Raw genomic sequence first — 18,265 nt, forward strand, 5'->3', positions numbered from 1 at the left:
TTTGAAGAACTCCATTTAATCATTTTCCTATCATGAATCACTTTAATGACTAGGGACACATTTTTTTTTTAACTCTATGTCACCATAACGGTGACATAATGTCGCCACTAAAAACCTGATGATGAAAATTAGCACTTACCTCCAGAAAGTGCAGGCAAATCAACCAAATAGTTTACACAAAAGTCAAATTATACGGATATTCCTTTTTCCTCACCCCTTCATACCTGCAATGATGTATTCCACTTAATTCTATTTACTTAGGAGAAAAATTTTTAAACTTTTGTTAGGATATAACTAATAAACACTTTGTGAGCATGGACTCACACAAATGATTGTATTAAAACATCTTCTTTGATGCAGAATAATCTTAAAATGTTTACAGTAATCATATTTCTGGTTGCATATTTCTGTTACTCTTAATTCTAAGAGTGTTGTGTGCATACTGTGGGATAAAGCACATGAGTATTTACATTGGTGTTTCTAGAACCTGTGATTGCCAGCAAAGCAGAGAGAAGACAAATGTAAGATAGATGAGGTAAAATAAAAACCTGATAGTCCTGAATTTGAATTGGAAGTTTCAATTTGAACTCATAATGATTTTATCTTTAAACAGTATACACAGCATATGTTGTTAATATACTAGTTCAGTCTAATGGAAAGACCAAGAAACAAAGACCAATCCAGTAGTTATGAGTACCTGTAGAGCCAAGATTATGCTCTCTTCAATACTATCAATAAAAGGACCAAAGTTCTTTGAGAAAAATGTCTGGATTTGGCATGCATCAGGATATGTACAAGAAAAGCCTTAAACATCATATAATAATAGGAAACAAAAAAGAATTTACAAGACTTTGTTTTACAAAACTACTAAAGACATGTCAAAAGGATGCAAAAGCCAATTTGAAGACGTTCCCATAGCTCAAAATAGGACGATTTAAGCATAAGAACATAATTTTAATGAATTAAAGTATTTCAAATAGGTTTAAGTACCTAAGTCGATATGTAAATACTGAAAACAATAAATTTACTGCTCATTTTTTGGAGGATGATGGTGTCAATGTCTTAAAACTAGTAAATTAAGAGAAAGAACGTGTACTATCTTCTATCTCACAGTAACCAAATGGTTGATGACAGCAAGTTTATAATGTATGTCAGCTAATAAGTGAAAAAGAAATCATGAAATATCACCATTTTGCACCATAATTCTAATGAATTACTGGATCTAGACAATGATCATTAATGACTATTAACATAAAAAGAGAGAAAACAGTCTTCATTCTGATAGAAGTATCACCTAATAATCTTGATTTAAAAAAACTTTTTAAAAAAATTAGACCCAAATCCAATAAATCCTCAATATCACTAAGTCCCCTACATAGAAACCTTCAGGTTGCAAACTTTCAAAGATGTGAACATGTGTTTGAATGTCCAATTAAATAAGCTATTCATGTGTCTGGCATACCCTGCCGTGTGTGAATCCTCTGCAAGTCTTATACAGTACTTTACAGAGTACTGGTACAGTATCTTTATTTCAAGCCCAGGATGTCCAGAAGGAAGGGTGAAAGCAATGGTGATGTGGCTGGTACTGCTAAGAAATGCCAACTATTGTACTGTGCTGTTGTACTTTTCAAGGTACTCTAAAACCATTTTCTTTATTTCTTGTGTTTGTTTTTTATGTATTATTTCTGTGAAAAGTATTATAAACCTATTACAGTACAGTACTATATAACCAAAGGTGTTAGTTGGCTACCTCGGTTAACTTTGTTTGACTTAAATGAACAAAAATTAGACTTACAGATTCACTCTTGGAATGGAACTCATTCATATGTAGGGGACTTACTGCACAGAGGTATCAAAGCAGAAGTAATATAGGGGGGCAGTCAGCAAAATATAGATCGTGGACGAATGACTAGATTTTTTTCAATAATAAAGTGAGAGTGAGAGAAAAGAAGCCATAGATTAAGAGAAATATAGGAGGCATATCAATTATTTATAATGTATAGACTAATGCTAATCCTTATTTGAACATGTACAGACCTTAGTACTAATCCTGAGTCAATTAACTGTTAAAAATATTAATGAGATCACTGGAGAAATTTGAAAGCAGACTAAATATATATTGTTATTAAGAAAGTATACTGATTTTTATGTAAGGCAATGTCACAGTGTTTATTTTTAAGAGTCTATCTTTTAGAGATAAATGCTGAAATATTTATGAATGAAAATAATATGATGCCTGGCATTTGCTTCAAAACAAACTTTGGGAAAGGAGAAAGCAAATAGAGGTATAGATGGAACAAGACTGGTTATGAGTTAATAATATTCAATCTGAACTGTGGGTACACAGGAGTTCATTACAGGATTAGTCTAAGTGTGACATTTCCCTTCATAAAAAGTTAAAAAATGTCTCTGTTTGAAATGTGGCAATGATCATCAGGTCACTATGGGAAATCTTTAACAATCAAATCAACACAGCTATATTTAGGACACAGATTAAAATCACAGTGGAGATAGCAGCCCTTGAGATCATTTTGGTCATCCTTTTGTCATTCAAATAGATTTTACCAAAACTATCCATTCTGCTCATTTCTATTACTTGGTTGTCTTCTTTGGTCTGGTTGCAGTATTCAGTGAAACACTAGACAGGATTAGATTTGGGGGAGAAAACAGCTACAAAGTATTATAAAATCATTTTGGCTTGATTTTTATACTTCTGTTTTGGTAACTCTACGAAATGAATGATACCTGCAAAATTAACAACTGAGTTTTTTCCTACTATATAAACAGCTTTCCTCCTTACAGCCAGTAGGAAAATGAACCTCCCAAAGCTATTCTTTCCCAGCACTTGTTGCCCAGCCCACAGATCTGCAGTAGTGCTGTCTCTGAAACTTCACAGCAAAACCAACATGATACAAGCAAAATACATGGGGACAGACAGCATGCTGAGTTCTTCTCTGATACCCCTAAATTATTCAAGGGCCTATAGTTATGACTAGGTGATACCCCAAGGGCAAACTATTACTAATGAAAAACCAACTACACATAATTAACTGCATTGCTCTGGGCTAGTGAAAAAACAGAAATTTCCAAAGCCACTTGAGAATGATTGTATTTATATAAAATGATGATACAGGTGACCATATTTCTTTGAAGCACATACCTCCTCCTTTAATCCCTACTGCCTGGCTCTTTGGACCACTTACGCTACACTGATTCAAATCTAAACACTGGGAATCTTCTCACTAACTCTAAAGTGTAAGGGGCCACTATTGATGGCTATTTATCTTGCATTTCATTAGGAGCTATGTATTTTTGGTGCTCAGAAGTAGAAAACACTAAATTTGACCTACATTATCAATAGGAGAGTTAGTCCACATAAGATTTTTAAAATAATTACCAGCATTAAAACTCTATCCAGAGATGTTAGAAACTCCCTTTCTCAAACACATACCCCAATACAGTTAAAGGTTTAAATTTGATAATAATAAAGGATAAAAGATATACGTCTTGAGGAGATGTATACCCTTCCTTGTATATCAGAATGTTAATATTGGAATTATAGTCAATGCTCAATTTATCCATGATATTGCACAAGTAAGCAATATTCAGTGGTAATTCAAATTTAGCAATCAGTTTCAATATTTTTCCTTCAGCAGGTCTTTACCAGTACTAGATATATGAACTAAAATAAAAGATAGACTGGTTTACAACTCTGCTTCTCTCTCATATACTGGTTACTTTTCTAAAGAAGAAGAAAAAAAGTAAGTTATATGGGAGAAGAGGAGGAGGAGGAGGGAGTGGGGAGGAAGCAGGAAAAGTAAGGAGCAGGAGAACAGTAAGACAAGCAGACCTCGGGAAAGGTGGTTTACAGAATGCTGCAGAAAACCAGATGTAATAAAAATATGCAAATTGGTTTTTAGCTAATTGAGTGAATGGTATATATATATCTCATTTCTCGTCAAGAACCCACTGTTAATGATTTTAAGTAACGCTTAATTTCAACATGATATTCTGCTTAACATGTTAAATGCTAAGTTATGGTGATCACAAGTTCACAAGCACCAGGCCTATTTGCAGGCAAGAAGCTCTGCAACCTTATTACAGAATCAATAGCCTGTTCTGTTTTGCGGTCTCAGTAAATTTTTGTCACAATTTCCAAAGGAGTTTAGGTCCTAAAGTTCCTTAACACTTCTATTTTGAGACAAAAATGTGTAGACTGCTTTCAGCTAATATCCAATTTACTCAATAGCAAATTGAACTAAATAAGAACAAACCTAAAGATATCTTGGGGAAGCAGTCAGTGTTTTTTTTTTGGTGGGGGGTGGTGGGGAGGGCCTTCGATCCAATCAGAATGAAGAGAGAGGCTGGTGCAGGTAGACCAAAGGAGGCCTCACTGCTGGCTCATCAAGTAATCATAATAGTCAAAAACATGTAACAACTGGTTTGAAAAATAACTGTTCATTTAATAGCTGGCCAAAGAACTCTGCAAAGACTTAGCATGAACAACAACAAGGCCACTTCTCAAAGGACTCACCTGTCTTTCCCAGTTTCCTTCTTAAACACTCCATCACAGTAACTCATGCGCTTCTCTGTGGTCACATAAATTTGGGCATTGGGATAGATGTCAACAGTCTTTTTCAACATGTTGTACACAATGCCATTGCCATCTTTCCTCATATTGCGGAAAGGGCCCCAAATAACATAAATAGTAGTGTTTGCTTCCTTGAAAAAATAATCAGGGTTTTTCAGCAAAAGAGGAACGCTGGTATGGGATACAACGCGAATCATTGTCATGCGGCCAACATCCTCTTCATAGCCTTTGGTGGGTGCATTGTTCATTCTCCAAATGCAGGATGACTGATCTATCTCGTTCCCTACCTTCTGGCCGACCATCTGACCTGAGTTTGACACAATGGCACAAAGATTACAGTCCAGTTGCAAAGGCTGAAAAACAGAAAGAGAAACAGGGCAGGGGTGGGGGAGAAATGTGTAAATTAGAAAGTTCCACATATCCCAACAAGTTCTTCTGGGAAAACAGAAATTCCAGATATTGTATATCATTGCTGAGTGTGGGAATATCTCTGAAATATATTTATACTAATCCAACACTAGCTCCACAGGATATCAAGCTTGGGGCATGCCTCCATTTAAAAACTGAATATGGATTGCTAAGAAATAATTTTCATTTCTCTTTCTTGAGTTGGTTTAAAATTCAATGAAAAAGCAGTCATTTGTTTCCCATTTTATAGGATGCCTTTTCATTCAAAACTGTAATTTCAAATGAAATAAGGAAATACAGAAAGATTTGCTCTCTTTAATAAGGATGGTGGCTAAAAAAAAGAAATGCAAAAGGAGTATATATAGGCATCAATTCTGAAGTTTACTTATATGTATGAATGATTATGTAGCGATTGATAAAAATATAAAAAATTCAGCAAATGATGAGATTCTGAATTTTCAAAACCCAGAACTACTGAAGATAAATTTCAGGCTAGCAAAAATATTATAGAGACTCTTAAAAAATTCCCTTGCATCACCATAGTTAAATAACCATTGTGCTCTTGTTTATTCTAGTTGGATAGGAAGGCTTCTTTTTAAGAACTCAGGGAAGGCAGGTACACAGACTGTCTCCACCATCCTTTTATTTTTTTTATTGGAGTTTAATTGCTTTACAATGCTGTGATAATTTGTGCTGTACAATGAAGTGAATCAGCTATACCTATACATATATCCCCTTCCTATTGGACTTCCCTCCCCCTACTCCCCACCGTCCCACCCATCTAGGCCATCACAGAACATTGAGCTGGGTTTCCTGTGCTATACCAGAGGTTCCCACTATCTATCTATTTTACACATGGTAGCGTATATATGTCAATCCTAATCTCCCAATTTGTCTCACCCTCCCCTCTCCCTGACTCCGCCTGGTATCCATATGTCCATTCTCTATGTCTGCATCTCTATTTCTTCCCTGCAAATAGGTTCATTTATACCATTTTTCTAGAGTCCACATACTTTAAGAGGTGACAGAGACTCATAGAGACGAAGCATCAACTTTCAGGGCTGGCAGGTGATAAAGTTGCATTGGTAGATTCAAATCTAGATCCAACCCTAAACCCACTGCTCTCTCCCTTATTCTCTGCTTGTTTTTTTCCTTCCCAGGTGGCACTAGTGGTGAAGAATGACCCTGCCAATGCAGGAGAAAGAAGAGACAGTTTCGATCCCTGGGTCGGGAAAATCCCCTGGAGGAGGGGACGGCAACACACTCCATTCTTGCCTGGAGAATCCCATGGATTCTCAGAGGAGCCTGGCCGGCTATACAGCCCATGGGGTTGCCAAGAGTTGGACACGACTGAAGCGACTTAGCATACTGGCAAGCAAGCCAAATACAGTCGACACTGTGGATGGAAAATACCACACCATCCGGGTTGCTTGGATCTGTGGATGCAGAACTGGAGCATATGGAAAGGCCATGGCATGGGAATTGAGCATCTGTAGGTTTTGGCATCCACTGGGGTCCTGGAATCAACCCCCCTCGGGTATGGAGGAATGACTGTAAATTCCTTTTACGATTCCCCCACACATAAAGAAAAGTGAACTTTTAAACAGTGAGTGATAAGGGGACAATGCACTTTGCTATTACGTGCCTTTCTTCTTTTCTTTCTGTGAGATTCTACGTTTATATCTGATATGTGTTCCCAGATTTCTTGGTGCCTATTGGTCAGTGGCCCCTTTCACACTGTGTATTAGTTGTGTTACAATTTATTATTTAATTATGTCTGTCCACTAGAAAGTAAACTCCATAAGAGTAGGCTCAATGTCTGTCTTAATTTAACCCCACTCCTCAGAAATCCCTGGAATACTATAGTATTTCAAATATACAGTGGTCAAGTTAGGAAATGAAAGCAATTTAATGAAAAGAATTTATTAGGACCCTGAACATAGGAAAGAAGAGGACTTTTTCAATTCATCTAGAATTGCTGATTTAGTTTAAAAGAGAAAAGCAATCTGGAAGAAACACATCAGCATACCCACAGGTTCAATATAGGCGAGGGAATCTATTTATCTGACATGTCAAAATTAAGAATTTTTAAAAACCTTACTTACACAGCCCACAAAGGTCCATTTTGAAGTGCCTTAAAAGTCTGCTATGAAAGGGACTGACTGTCCTTCGCTCCTGCTCCAGTAAGATTTCTAAACTAAGGTGGGCAGCAGGTGATCCAGGCACCAGGTCAGAATAGCTCCTCTCAAGGAGGGTGAGTGCATTAGGGCACTGGGCAATGGGATTTTCTAGGTTGGTGCCATAGTGAAGACTTCACCAAAGGGCAAATGGAGGCACAAGGGGGTGCCTCGTAGAATCAGGCATTGATTTAAGCCCCTTCCTCGTGCATTTAAGGCCCTTCCCTACAACCTTTGGGAAGATTGTAAGGAAGAATACAGTGTTCTTTCTGACATCTATTAGACTGAGCTGAGTCCTCCAAACTGTCACACAAATCAAAGCCTTATTTAATTTGTTTGTCACATGACACATTCCAACTTATCACCAAAATGCATATCATATGGTGCCAGGAGGTTAGGTTCCATTTAGTGTTCCAAGAAGTTGCTTCCCTGTATACTAAAAACATTTTGGGGGTACCACCCCCACACATTAAAAAAAATAAAAAAGAAAGATATAAAGGAAAAGCCTTGGAGGTGTTCTAATACCCAACATGCAGCAATTTGCATTGGATTTCCAAGTCATTAAAGTGTATTAGCTGGCTCTGCTGCAACAAGGCTTCATTTAGCTAATAAGAATCAGCACACTGGTTTCACTTGACAATTGTAACCTCTGAGAGTGATCAATTGAGATATCACAGTCTGTTCCATGACAACATATCAGCAGTGCAGGTATGAGGTCAGCAGCTGACTAATAACTTGAGGGCAAACACTGGGAACAATGGCCTCTTGTTTATATGCTGCTGCTAAGTCGCTTCAGTCCTGTCCAACTCTATGCGACCCCACAGACGGCAGCCCACCAGGCTCCGCCGTCCCTGGGATTCTCCAGGCAAGAACACTGGAGTGGGTTGCCATTTCCTTCTCCAATGCATGAAAGTGAAAAGTGAAAGTGAAGTCTCTCAGTCGTGTCCGACTCTTAGTGACCCCACAGACTGCAGCCCACCAGCTCCATCCATGGGATTCTCCAGGCGAGAGTACTGGAGTGGGGTGCATTGCCTTCTCTGCTTGTTTATATGACAAGTACGTAATTGGGCACGGTGCTATGAATATAATGCCTCTGGGGGTAGATGGTGATTTTTAAATTGCCCCTTTCTTTTATGCTATTCACTTGGCCATATTGTCACCAAGGCCAGAGTTGTAAGAGACTTCCTGATGTCATTCTGCGTGGTCTCAGACCTGCCTAGCCGTCTGGCTTCCTGAATGAGGTACCAGGAGTCGTGGCTGCAGGTGTGACTGTTCTATTTACCACGTGGTTGCAGGAACCATCTCTACAGTATAATAGGATGCAGGACTAGATGAATGAAACATTCCTAATCATAATCAGAGGCTTCAGGTAACATGAAGAGCTTGTTAAAGCACAAGGGACTCATTTTTATGTTTGAAGGCACTTTCAAACTACAGTAAGCCGTGATAAAAAGAAAGACACACCTGGGTACCAATGGATGGTTTGACCCAAGGGCTGCTCTTATCTGGTTATCTCAGCTCCTTTTATTAGCTTTATCACTGCATCTTGTGATCTCAACTTTCTTTGTTAAAATGTCCTGCTGTTTCTTGAGCTCATTTATGTTATTTGATTTGGGGCTTTTGCTTGAAAATTTATTCCATGTGTGTCCACTCACTCAGTTCTGCCTCAGTAAGCAGTTTCTTTCTAGATACAGGCCCTGGATTTTCTGAGACCTTTGGAAAGATTTATCTGACTCCACTTTATCAAGCCCTATCATAATTTTGAACTCTCCTTTTCAGTTGACTTGTCCCTATTTTTTGTTTCTTTTCATTAAAAACAAATTTGACCTCTTTGTCTTTCCCTCTCGTACACTCAAAACATCATCAAGCCAAATGCTTTGCTTGAGCTTTGGCTGTGTCTATAAACTGAGATTACCACAAATATTCAGCAGACCATCTGGGCAGCTGTGTTCCTAAGAGAAATCTCACAAATGTCAAATGCTTCCTTTCATCTGAAATCTAAGATACTGATTTTGGAGGCGGGGGGTAACATCATTATACAGGCATATCTTACTCTACTGCATTTCATTTTATTGAGCTTCATAGATACTGTGTTTTCTTTTTTCTTTCTTTTTTTTACAAATTGAAGGTTTGTAGCAACCCTGTTTTGTCAAATGATGGATAAGTATATTTTAGCCATAGAGTATTTTTTAAGTTAATGTATGTACTTTTTTAAGACATAGGCTATTGCACACCTAACAGACTACAGTATAGTGTAAGCATAACTTTTATATACCCTGGGAAACCAGAAAATTCATGTGACTTTATTGCAATATTCACTTTATTGCAGTGGTCTGGAACTGAACGGGCAATATTTCCAAGGTTTGCCTTATTTGATTTGGGTATTTTCTCCCTTTTCAAAAATACTACCTCTATAGCTGCATATCTGGTAATAAATACTCAACTTGGGGAAGTTAATTCAGTGGTATCTAATAAAAAATTGTCAACTACAAATTGGCACTTACCAAGAGCATTGCCAACGACTGAACAACAAAGGCATTTGTCGTCTGCCCTTACAGAGATTGAACCCCATGCTGCTATAGCTGTTGACCTTCAACAACCCCTAAGGGAGGTCAGGGTCCAGTGAGGGGCTCTGTACTCCAGGGGATCTGGTGGGACAGGTCTTTAGATAGTTGGATGTTTTTAGGAACAGATTTTATGATCCCAATCCTTGTATCTCCTCATATCTAGAGAAGCACCAAATCCCTTCACGGTGACATCAAATCCTCATGAGTAACAAAAACCTTTTGTAAAATGAGTGCTTCATGGCATTGAACTCCCCCTTCACCAAAACCTTGTATATTGACTTTCCCCCACTGCTGCTTTGGAGCAGTCTCTCAGGGCTATCTGAGGTGCTGCCTCCTGGGCTGCAGTCTTCATTTTGCCCCAAATAAAACTAACTCACAACTCTCAAGCTGTACATCATTTTTTTTTCAGTCGACACAACCAAGTAATTTTTACCATGCACTTGTTCCATGCAAGGTTCTGTTAATTAATCCTAAAATAATTTTAGGATTTTAATCAGTGTGAATTTTAACCTCAGCATACAGCTCTGAGGTAGGTGGGGGTGTTTTATGATCAACTAGAGTCAAGTCACATACTATTGGTTGGCTGAAAAGTTCGTTTGGGTTTTTCCATAACATCTGATGAAAACCTGAATGAACCTTTTAGCCAACCCAATGTTTTAAAGGTCTAATGTACTGCCTTGAAAAACAAGTCCTTTCTCTGCTAAAACAAATCTTGACATTTGCCTCCTTTTTGAAAAAGAATTTGATTCCTATCTGACATGCAGGGAGAGGATGAGAGAGGTAAGAAACAGTGTGATGGAGACATATAAATATGGAGTATTATATCTATTGACATTAACATGATTAAATACCTAATATGGGCCAGTCATCCTGCCCAGCACTTCATTACATTATTCCATTCAGTTCTCATAGTAAATTCTTCAAAAGTTAGTTTTTACTTCATATTATTGAACTGAAATTGAAATGAACATGAAGTCCAGTGAGTATTAGACATCTTTCAGGTTAAAAAGACAGAACATATTGTCTTTTGTGAAATGCACTCATAGCACTAATAAGAAGTGGGAGGTATTAAAGAAATATTTATTATGAATTTGCACTATCCCTAATAAGCAAGTAGGCAAACACATCAACTCTTACCCAGTATTCTATTAAAACTATCTACATTAAATTATAAATCAATGCTTTTAAATATGTTGGTGGCCAAAAATTTCACCAAAAGAGGACAAAGTTTCTTAACTGATGAAAGTCTCCTCAGGAGTGTTAGGGTTTTGTATGGGGATAGAAATAATCTCTCCTTTCTGGCAATGACATTATGAAAGCATAAGAAATTATGTGGATGTTTTTTCTTAATCTTTAAGTTTAAAATATGGCTGAAATTTCAGTCTAAGATAAACTAATCATGACTGATTTTATTAGTTTTAAAATTGTCCTCCACAATTTTTTTACTCAATTTTCTTTTCAAACTTTTTTTGTAATGGGAGTGAATTGTGTTTCTTTCTGAAGCATTAAATTATTACAGTCCACGTCTGAGAAAGCACAAAGCCATGATAGATGCTTTTGTAAGCTGGTCTCCGTGGCTAAGGGAATACCTCTCCCCAGTGCAAAGTCTCCTGGAGGTAAATTCACTTTAGAAGCTTACAGTGGCTACTTTCAACTCCCTGGGTAGCAAAGATAGCCGAGATGCCAAGCCCTCCTCTAACTCTTTGAATCGCTCCCCTCTCCATCCGTATGAAGATTCTAGGACACTGACTGCCTAGATACTATGCTCATCCTTAGATCATTTTACAGTCATGTGGATTTTTATTTTTAACTTTTCATAAGCATGGGCATTCAGCACAGAAATGAATTCTTGTTTGCACAAATGCCAAAGAATATAAGTGCAAGAGAATCCTTGATACTACGGAGGTAAGAGAGGACAATGTGGCTATTCTCATCTCTTTCGAAGAGTCTGTGGTATTTTAATAATTAGCTTTATTTTCCTGTGACTAAATATTATTTAGGCAGACTCTAGAAACCAATTAACCATGACATACCCAATTGATCCTTGTCTGGTTAAAAAAAAAAAAATGACCAAAACTAACAGGTCATTCACTCTGATTAGGAAGTCTCACCTTTTATTGAGTCCAGTCACTTTTCTGTTCAAATTAGGACACATATAGTTAAAGACTTCTTTGTGTTTCTCTGCTCTAAATTTACACACACACACACACACACACACACACACACACACAGAGTCACCCTCATCCTGCAAATGAGACTGCTCATTCTCCTAACCACTTTTTCCATCCTGCTCCTTACCAACCAAACCACTCTGGAAAATTTCCCTTCTCTGTTCTTTGGGTAAGAAACTGACAAATTGCCCTATCCTTTTTGAATGATATATTGGGACAACTGCCAAGCACTTTACATTTTAATCAGTAAGAAGAATGAAATATTTAACCTTTACTTTTTCCTCCATGAATAGGCTTATAGACAATAGAATAGATAATTAAAATCTGTGAATTAAAACTTGCAAAACAGTGTGGTTTCCCCAGCAAAGAGAAATGGCCATGTACGAAAGGTCACCTGTCAACTAGTTCTAGTTATTAAATCTCTGCATTTATCACTGTGGTGGCTCCATGGAAAACGAAGGTCAAGACATTAAATTATGAAATAGTCAGGATTAGAAAAGGTCACTAAAAACTCAACTAAAATTTAACCAAACCTGCTAATTCCACATCCTTTGAAGCAAGCAGACACAGCCAGGGATGAAACATACACTGGATGGAACTAATCCATCTCCCTATTTTATCCCCATATTCAAAATGAATTTCCATTTGATGTCTTGAAGTCTAAAATGAAACTTGCTCATCTCAAATAAAAACAGGAGCTTCGATAAATATTTCAGAACAAAATCATGTTTGAATCGAACCAGCTTAAATTATTAAAAACATAGTTTTACACCACTCTAAGGGTTGCTTTCACTTCAATCATGAGAATGCAATTTAAAATATTAGCAATGGGGCACTCCTGGCATCTTAAATGCTTTACAGGACAATTAGCAAATCCACCACTCACTAATTTCCTACTTTAATGTTGAAACAAATGAGATCTTTGCTTTTCATCATGCAATTTGAATGAATTTGAACAAAGCAGGTTGAACAAAGCTCCAGAGACACACTCTTCAGTTTGCTGTCATTTATTTCTCTACTCTTCCTGAATGTCTTTAGAGTTTTAGTTTTAGAGGCTTCAACATGTATAATGATGCCATTGGGGAATAGATTTTGCCTTTATTCTCCTTGATGTTCTTTTGAGGTCTTTCAAGTGAAAGGTACAAAAAAGGCATTAACAATCTGGCATTGTTTTTATTGCTTGACAAAGAAAAAAATGTATTTTAATTTTTCCCATGTTTCAGGAATGATTAAGCAAGCTGTTTTCATCCACACTGAGTCACTTTCAGCAGACCTCTAACTGTGAGCAAAGACTTGTAAAGATTGTTCTAAAGAGAATTCAACACAGTTCAACCAAGCCAGCCTATATATGTACTTCTTTGCCCCTCCACAATCCTGCTTCTTTCAGTTAATGCAGCTTTCAAAAGCAGTGCGTATAAATCATACAGTGTGAGTAACTGCACATAAAAAGACAGATTTGCTAACCCACGGTTTGGCTCTGGCTCTCTGTGGATTTGGGATATGGCATTTACCTTGATTCCTACATGGTGGCATTATATCCAAGCATAAAACTTAACAGGGGGGGGTGCATAAAAATGTTAATGTCAAGAGATAATTCTAAAACAAGCAACATAAAACTCTGTTTCTCAGTCACCATAGATGATGTGTTCTCTTCATTTGGAAGTTCCTTTAAAAAAGTGGATCTGTATAATCATGCAGGCATGCCAAATGAAAGCAGTTTGCTTTCTCTGGTGCATGTGTGCTAAGTCACGTCTGTCGTGTCCAACTCTTTGCGACCCTATGGACTGTAGCCTGCCACGCTCCTCTGTCCATGGGATTCTCCAGGCAAGAATACTGGACTGGGTTGCATGCCCTCCTCCGAGAGACCTGCCCAGACCCAGAGATCAAACCTGTGCCTCCTGCAGCTCCCGCACTGCAGGTGGATTCTTTACCACTGAGCCACTGGGGAAGCCCCTTGTATTCTCTGGACTAGAAGACAAATGAGTCTTTTCAAACCAAAAATGAATTTTTACCTATAGACTGAGAAAATGGGAGTAATTCTCACTGTCAGGTCATAAAAAAATTTGACTAATTTTGAGGCCAGTTTCAGATCAGTTCAGTTCAATTCAGTCGCTCAGTTGTGTCTGACTCTTTGCAACCCCATGAACCGCAGCATGCCAGGCCTCCCTGTCCATCACCAGTTCCCACAGTTTACCCAAACTCATGTCCACTGAGTCGGTGATGCCATCCAACCATCTCATCCTCCGTCGTTCTCTTCTTCTCCTGCCCTCAATCTTTCCCAGCATCATGGTCTTTTCAAATGAGTCAGCTCTTCCCATCAGGTGGCCAAAGTATTGGAGGCCAGTTTACTTCTAGATTATATTTCCATATAGCTATTGCTGATTAGATAGCATTTAACACCTTTATGTTCTGGCTAGAATTTGCTTTGGAACCTAGGAAACTCATGTTACCTCATAAATGTTCTTAATTGCCATGCAGAATTTTTGCCAGATATATAAAGCTAGCGATAAACTGACCATGTGTTGACGAATATTCAACACAAGGTTTTTTGTTTTTTGTTTTTAATCTTGTTCTATTTTCTAAGCTGAAGAATGCTTTAGTGGGCTTATAGTTTGTGAGAAAGGGCTGGTGGAGATGAGAAATTGCAAATACATGACAAAGGCCCACTAATGGAGTGAGAACCTAGAAAAGATAGGAGTCAATAACTTAAGGAATATTACTGATGGTGTTTAGTTGCTAAGTCATGTCCAACTCTTTTGTGACCCCATGGACTGTAGCCTGCTAGGCTCTTCTGTCCATGGGATTTCCTAGGCAAGAATACTGGAGTGGGTTAGCATTTCCTTGTCCAGGGGCTCTTCCAGACCCAGGGATAGAACCCAAATCGCCTGCATTTGGCAGGTGGATTCTTTACCACTGGGCCATCGGGGAAGCCCTTGAGGAATATTACTTGGTCATAAAAAGAATGAAATATTACCATTTGCCACAACATGGATGGACCTAGGGATTATCACACTAAATCAAATTAAGGCAGACGGTGGAAGACAAATATTATGACATCACTTATATGTGGAATCTAAACAATAATATAAATAAACTTATTTATAAAACAGAAACAGACTCACAGTCATAGAAAACAAACTTATGGTTATCAAAGGGGGAATGGGTAGGGTGGGGATAAATTAGGAGTATGGGATTAACAAATACATATTACTTTATATAAGATGGGGTTCTCAGGTGCAGGAGATGCAGGAGAGGTGGGTTTGATCCCTGCGTTGGGAAGATCCCCTGGAGTAGGAAGAGGCAACCCACTCCACTATTCTTGCCTAGAAAAGTCCATGGACAGAGAAGCCTGTCGGAAAAGACTGTCAGGAAAAAAGAATTAAGAGTGACAAGAAGCTGTGACCTTACAGGAGTGGAATACAACCAGAGTTTACCTCGGATTCCTTTACATTTCTATAAAGCAAGTAAGGGTTAATTGAGAGACTTAGAGGTAAGGTTAACAGGATTAAGGAGAGATATGAATTTTTGAGAAAGAATTTTTGAAAAGATTCTTTTGGGCAAGAATCAAAAGGATTGCCAATTATGCCACAGTTAGAATTTAGAAATTACATATTTTTTATGTTGATACTGTAAGATTCTGTATTCTTTCTAAGTACTGTTTAGGGGTACAGAAGCAAGGATGAAGAGAGTTCATCCAGCTTGATCCAGGGCTGAAGTTGGGGCAAGTGGTATACTGAAAGCTTGACACTGAGAAATAATTATGGGCACTAATAATATAAATTTCAAGCTGATAGTGGAAGGAAATAAATGGTAGGAAAATGAGCAAATGGAAGAGATAAGGAAACAAGAATGTCTTAGAGGGGTTATGTTCATTCAGTGGAGATAGTAAGAGAGATGCTTGCATCGTATACCCTAAGATTATGCTTATTTGGGAAATAAGGAGAAAAATGTGGCTAATTTAGGCTTTAAATTAAAGGCTCATGATTTCATTTGAGAAAGATTTCAGGAAAGAAGCTGTAGTGTAAGTCATTCCTTCCAGTTTGGAAATGCAAAAACCAAAGAATAGAGAATATTCAAATTCATTATAGTTAAAAAGTACCATGTTCTTGCATTGAAAGAATTAATATTGTTAGATGACCATACAACCTAAGGCAGTCTACAGATGCAATGCAATCTGTATCAAAATATTAGCATCATTTTTTTCACAGAACAAAATCAAGTAATTTAAAAATCTGTATGGAAACACAAAGACCCCGAATAGCCACAACAATCTTGAGAAAGAAGAAAAGAGTTGAAGGAATCATGTTCCTGACTTCAAAATATACTACAAAGCTACAGGAATCCAAACAATATGGTACTGGCACAAAAACAGACACATGAGTCAATGGAACAGAAAAGAGAGCCCAGAAATTAACCCACACACTTATGGTCAATTTATGATAAGGGGATAAAAATATTCAATGAAGGAAAGACAGTCTCTTCAATAAGTAGCATTGGGAAAACTGGACAGCTATATGCAAAAGTATGAAATTAGAACATTCTCTAAAACCATATACAAAGATAAATTCAAAATGGATTACAGACCTAAAAGTAAGACAAGAAACCATACAATTTCTAGAGCAAATCATAGGCAGAACACTCTTTGAAATAAATTGTAGCAGTATTTTTTGGACTTCTATCCTAAAGCAAGGGAAATAAAAGCAAAAATAAACAAATAGGGCCTAATTAAACTTGAAAGCTTTTGGACGTGGGAAGGAAACTATTGACAAAACAAAAAGACAACCTACTGAATGGGAAAAAAATATCTGTGAATAATATGGCAGATAAGGGGCTAACATCCAACATATATAAACAACTCACACAATTCAATATAAAAAAAAGTCTGATTAAAAAATGGGAAGAAGATCTGAATAGATACTTCTCCAAAGAGGGATGAAGATAACTGACAGGCCTGTGAAAAGATACTCAGTATTGCTCATCCTCAGGGAAAAGCCAATCAAAACCACAATGAGACATCACCTCACATCTGTCAGAATGGCTATCATCAAATTACAAATAACAAATGTTGATGATAATGTGGAGAAAAGGGAACTCTTGTACATTATTGGTGGGAATATAAATTGGTGCAGCCACTATGGAAAACAGTATGGAGGTTTCTCAAAAAACTAAAAATAGAACTACCATGAAAAGGTGAAAGTGTTAGTCACTCAGTTGTGTCCATGTGGAGTATAGCCTGCAAGGCTCCTCTGTCCATGGAATTCTCCAGGCAAGAATATTGGACTGAGCACTCATTTCCTTCTCTAGGGGATCTTCCCAACCCAGGGATTGAACCCAGGTCTTGTGCATTGCAGGTGGATTTGTTACCATTTGAGCCGCCAGGAAAGCCCATTGGTGGGAATGCAAATTGGTACAGCCACTGTTGAAAGCAGTATGGAGGTTTCTCAAAAAAAACTAAAAATAGAACTATCATATGATCCAGGAATTCCACTTCTGGGTACATATCTGAAAAAACCAAAACACTTATTTGAAAAGATACATTCATCCCAATGTTCATAGCAGCACTATTTCCAATTGTCAAGATATGGAAGTAACCTAAATGTCCACCAACAGATGAGTGGATAAAGAAAATATGGTGTATGTATCCAACAGAATATCATTCAGCCATAAAATAGAATGAAATTTTGCTATTTGGAGCAATGTGGATGGACTTGGAGGACATTATGTTAAGTGAAATAAGTCAGACAGAGGACGACAAATACTGCATGATATCATTTATGTGTAGAATCTAAAAAATACAACAAACTAGTGAAATAAATTTTTAAAAAAGGAGACTTACAGAGAACAAGCTAGTGGTTACCAGTAGGGAGTGGGAGAGGGAGGGGCATTATAGGGATGAGGAATAAAGGATTATTATGAAATTATGTGAAATCATGTGTGTGAAAGTTTTGAAAACTGCAAAGCACTATGGAATTTAAATAATCTTTTATTCAATAGAAATGAAGAAAGAACTAGAATGAGAACCAATTCTGCTTCAGTATGTTAACCTGCAAAATGCAGACCACCCTTTCCATGGCAGATAGCTAAAATAACTAGGAAAAAAATAAAAACCATCTCTTGAAGACTATCCAAGAACTAACAAGATAGTGGAGAATTGCCAGCCTGGAGAAGTCTTGAATTCTAGGAGGTACATCAACACTAAAGAGTATTTTTGCCCTGGAGGTATTTGTGGCTCTGGAATAATTAGCAAGATTCTGCTTCTGTCAGCCTCTTGGGTCTAGGAAGACACAGATCACAATCCAGAGCCCAAAAAGAGTAAATCAACATCCACTTTGAACGAGGACTCCTAAGACA

At 37.6% G+C, this 18,265-nt stretch overlaps 1 protein-coding gene across 6 annotated transcripts in view; it reads right to left on the bottom strand.

The window, feature by feature from the left end:
• The window catches only part of ST6GALNAC3 (ST6 N-acetylgalactosaminide alpha-2,6-sialyltransferase 3), a 592,462-nt gene that overhangs the window by 231,277 nt on the left and 342,920 nt on the right, over nucleotides 1-18,265 (bottom strand). For all 6 annotated transcript variants that reach the window (XR_006268130.1, XR_006268131.1, XM_043460937.1 and 3 more), the window contains one exon: nucleotides 4,535-4,944. Coding sequence is in view for 4 of the 6 variants with exons in the window: in XM_043460937.1 (XP_043316872.1) it covers nucleotides 4,535-4,944 (410 nt within the window). In the remaining 2 variants the exon portion in view is untranslated. The remainder of the gene's footprint in view (nucleotides 1-4,534; nucleotides 4,945-18,265) is intronic.

The sequence above is a fragment of the Cervus canadensis genome, chromosome 2, assembly GCF_019320065.1.
Source record: "Cervus canadensis isolate Bull #8, Minnesota chromosome 2, ASM1932006v1, whole genome shotgun sequence".
NCBI classification, from domain to species: domain Eukaryota; kingdom Metazoa; phylum Chordata; class Mammalia; order Artiodactyla; family Cervidae; genus Cervus; species Cervus canadensis.